General features: G+C 44.5%; 1 protein-coding gene across 1 annotated transcript in view; it reads right to left on the reverse strand.

Moving 5' to 3' along the window:
- LOC139393669 (voltage-dependent calcium channel gamma-3 subunit-like) overlaps positions 1-3,804 on the reverse strand; it is a 7,439-nt gene extending 3,635 nt beyond the window's left edge. Inside the window, exon 1 of the mRNA XM_071142011.1 lies at positions 3,554-3,804. Within this exon, the coding sequence (XP_070998112.1) occupies positions 3,554-3,767 (214 nt within the window). The 5' untranslated portion in view covers positions 3,768-3,804. The remainder of the gene's footprint in view (positions 1-3,553) is intronic.
- Positions 3,805-4,346: the final 542 nt, after the last annotated feature.

The raw sequence follows: 4,346 nt of genomic DNA on the forward strand, positions 1-4,346 counted from the left end.
GAACATGTATATAGTACAAATATTACTACATACATTAAACATACTATAATATATATATATATATAGTACTAGTATTACTACATACATTAAACATACTATAACATATATATAGTACTAATACTACTACATACAGGTATACATCTCAGCATACTATAAAATATATATAGTACTACATACAGGTATACATACATACTATAACATACAGTGGGGAGAACAAGTATTTGCTACACTGCCGATTTTGCAGGTTTTCCTACTTACAAAGCATGTAGAGGTCTGTAAAAAAAATGTATCTGCTCTGACCAACTGCCAGGTCAGAGCAGAGCAGAGCCTGACCAACTGCCAGGTCAGAGCAGAGCCTGACCAACTGCCAGGTCAGAGCAGAGCAGAGCCTGACCAACTGCCAGGTCAGAGCAGAGCCTGACCAACTGCCAGGTCAGAGCAGAGCAGAGCCTGACCAACTGCCAGGTCAGAGCAGAGCAGAGCCTGACCAACTGCCAGGTCAGAGCAGAGCAGAGCCTGACCAACTGCCAGGTCAGAGCAGAGCCTGACCAACTGCCAGGTCAGAGCAGAGCAGAGCCTGACCAACTGCCAGGTCAGAGTAGAGCCTGACCAACTGCCAGGTCAGAGCAGGGCCTGACCAACTGCCAGGTCAGAGCAGAGCCTGACCAACTGCCAGGTCAGAGCAGGGCCTGACCAACTGCCAGGTCAGAGCAGAGCAGAGCCTGACCAACAGGTCAGGTCAGAGCAGAGCCTGGCCAACTGTCAGGTCAGAGCAGAGCCTGACCAACTGCCAGGTCAGAGCAGAGCCTGACCAACTGCCAGGTCAGAGCAGAGCAGAGCCTGACCAACTGCCAGGTCAGAACAGAGCCTGACCAACTGCCAGGTCAGGGCAGAGCAGAGCCTGACCAACTGCCAGGTCAGAACAGAGCCTGGCCAACTGCCAGGTCAGGGCAGAGCAGAGCCTGACCAACTGCCAGGTCAGAACAGAGCACTAACAGTCCTGGAGAGATCTTCCCCAGGGGGCTGTCAACTGTTCAATGGTCCTCAATACACAGCCACACACACACACACACACACACACACACACACACACACACCATTGATGTCCTTTAACAGGGTGTCCACTCATTAAACCACTTTAATGTTTAACAGATAGAGAGAGGTCAGTGTGTGTGTGTGTGTGTGTGTGTGTGTGTGTGTGTGTGTGTGTGTGTGTGTGTGTGTGTGTGTGTGTGTGTGTGTGTGTGTGTGTGTGTGTGTGTGTGAGAATAGACAGAATACCAGAGGGTGCTTTCTCAAAACACGACAAGTGTCTTCAAGGCCATTTTCAATCTCTCCTGGTCTTTAATCAAGCCGAGGACCATTGTCCCTAAGAGCTCCAAAGTAACCTTCCTAAATGACTATCGCCCTGCCCCCACTCACATCTGTAATTATGAAGTGCTTTGAAAGGCTGGTCATGACACACGTCATCATCCTAGACACCCAGACCCACTTCAATTCTGATACCGCCTCAACAGATCCACAGAGGATGCAATCTGACTCCACACCCACCTGGACAAGAGGGGAACCGACAGATCCAGAGAGGATGCAATCTGAATCCACACCCACCTGGACAAGAGGGGAACCAACAGATCCACAGAGGATGCAATCTGAATCCACACCCACCTGGACAAGAGGGGAACCACTACTAAAGAACACCAATAATAAGAAGAGACTTTCTTGGGCCAAGAAACATGAGCAATGGACATTAGACCGGTGGAAATTTGGACTCTGACGAGTCCAAATGTGAGATTTGGTTCCAACGAGAGAGAGAGAGACAGACAGTGAGAGAGAGAGAGACAGAGAGAGAGAGACAGACAGCGAGAGAGAGAGAGACAGCGAGAGAGAGAGAGAGAGACAGAGAGAGAGAGACAGACAGCAAGAGAGAGAGAGACAGCGAGAGAGAGAGAGAGAGACAGTGAGAGAGAGAGAGAGAAGATTCTGCAGCGATACACCATTCCATCTGTTTAGTGGGACTATCATTTGTTTTTCAACAGGACAATGACCCCAAAACACACCAGGCTGTGGGCTTTTTGGCCAAGCAGAGTGATAGAGTGTTGCATCAGATGACCTGGCCGCCACAATCCCCCGACCTCAACCCAATTGAGATGGTTTGGGATGAGTTGGACTGCAGAGTGAAGGAAAAGCAGCAAACAAGTATTCACCATATGTGGGGAACTCCTTCAAGACTGTTGAAAAATCATTCCAGGTGAAGCTGGTTGAGAGAATGCCAAGAGTGTGCAAAGCTGTCATCAAGACAAAGAGGTGGCTACTTTGAAGAATCTCAAATAAAAAATATATTTAGATTTGTTTAACACTGTTTTGGTTACTACATGATTCCATATGTGTTATTTCATAGTTTTGATGTTTTCATTATTCTACAATGTAGAAAACAGTTAAAATGAAGAAAAACCCTGGAATGAGTCGATGTGTCTAAACGTTTCACTGCTACTGTATCTGTTTTTATTTATTTTTAATTTGCAAAAAAAATACATGTTTAAACTGTTTTCGCTTTGTCATTATGGGTTATTTTGTGTAGATTGCTGAATACATTTTGTAAATATTTTTTTAGAATAAGGCTGTAAGGTAACATGGAAAAAGTTCAGCGGTCTGAATATCTTCCGAAGGCGCCGTATAGTTATATATATATATATTACAAATGTTAGAGAGGTTCTTCCACTTTGAGATTATTTTATTTATATAATATATTTTGTGTAGATTGTTGACAAACAATGACAATTATATCTAATTTGAATCCCCCCTTTTAACACAACCAAATGTGTAAAAAGTCAAGGGGCTGCAGCTCCATTCATGGTGTATTTATTGTCCATTTATTCCTGTAGAGTCCCAATTGTATTTATAAACTCGGCGTGGTTGTGAAGGGCTCTTCAGCAGTTCACGGTAAACTCTACACCAGTTGTATTCGGCGCGTGTCACAAATACATTTGGATTTTATTTGTGTGTCTGGTTGTCCCCACTGGGCACATTTCTTCTTCTTCTTTAAATCAACGATGTTTCCACATCATAAAAAAATAAACCAATCAACGTGATGACGTTGAGTCAACGCGGAAAACTGATTGGCTTTCCATTAAAGTCATCGTTGTAAGGGATTTTCCTATTTTTTTCCCCACGCAACTTTTAACTGAAATCCAATGATATTCATGTTGAATAAAAGGTCAATTGACAACTCAACCGAACCGTAAAACATAACTGAACGTCGAACTGATGTCGGTGCCCAGTGGAGTGGGGGTGTTCCCTAGGTTACTAGGTTGTTCTCATGTAGACGGTGTTGTGTTTAAACTCTACCGAATCGACAGCAGAGCCAGACCCCATTCGGACACCATCGGTGACCAGCGCGCGCGCGCACACACACACACCACACGAACGTTTAAAACTCTTAACCAAAAGATCCAATCAAATCGACACTTAAAACTGACCCAAACTGCTATAGTTGTACTTTAAACCCGTAACCAAAAGATCCAATCAAAACAAACAACCGGTTATTAACGGTCACCTTCGAGACAACAGGTGCGCCAGAGCCCGGAGTGAGTCATCACCACCTCGTTCTTGCGGATGGTCTCGTTGTCATGGAGCGACGTCTTGGACCGGCAGACGCCCCGGGAGTACAGCCAGTAGTCCGTTCCCACTGCGATGGTCATCAGGCTGAACGCTATGAAGGATAACGCCGTGGTGACCAGCATCAGCGCTCCCCGGTTACACAACTTCATCACGGCGAAGGAAGTTACGGTCCGCTGCGCGCCTTCATTAAAGGCTTTCTGTACTTCGTTTATAGTCCAGGCTTCATAACAGCGTCAGCGGGAGTTTCTAGTTTCACAACAACTTTTAATCCTTCTTCATCTCCTCTTTCTTACGGTTTATTAGTTAAAAGTCCCAGGCATCCTCTTCTTTAGAGGGACGGATGGAAATGAGTGACTCCGTCATCCTCACTCAGAGACAGAATGTGAAGCTCTAAGTCCAGAGTGGGAGGTGCCTTGGAGAGGTCCACTTCCTGTATATTCATCATGATTGGTTTGGAGAGGTCCACTTCCTGTATATTAATCATGATTGGTTTGGAGAGGTCCACTTCCTGTATATTAATCATTATTGATTTGGAGAGGTCCACTTCCTGTATATTAATCATTCTTGATTTGGAGAGGTCCACTTCCTGTATATTAATCATTATTGATTTGGAGAGGTCCACTTCCTGTATATTAATCATTATTGATTTGTAGAGGTCCACTTCCTTACATGAATCATTATTGGTTTAATATATATATATATATATATATATATATATATATATATAT

Source organism: Oncorhynchus clarkii, unplaced genomic scaffold, assembly GCF_045791955.1.
Source record: "Oncorhynchus clarkii lewisi isolate Uvic-CL-2024 unplaced genomic scaffold, UVic_Ocla_1.0 unplaced_contig_464_pilon_pilon, whole genome shotgun sequence".
NCBI lineage: Eukaryota > Metazoa > Chordata > Actinopteri > Salmoniformes > Salmonidae > Oncorhynchus > Oncorhynchus clarkii.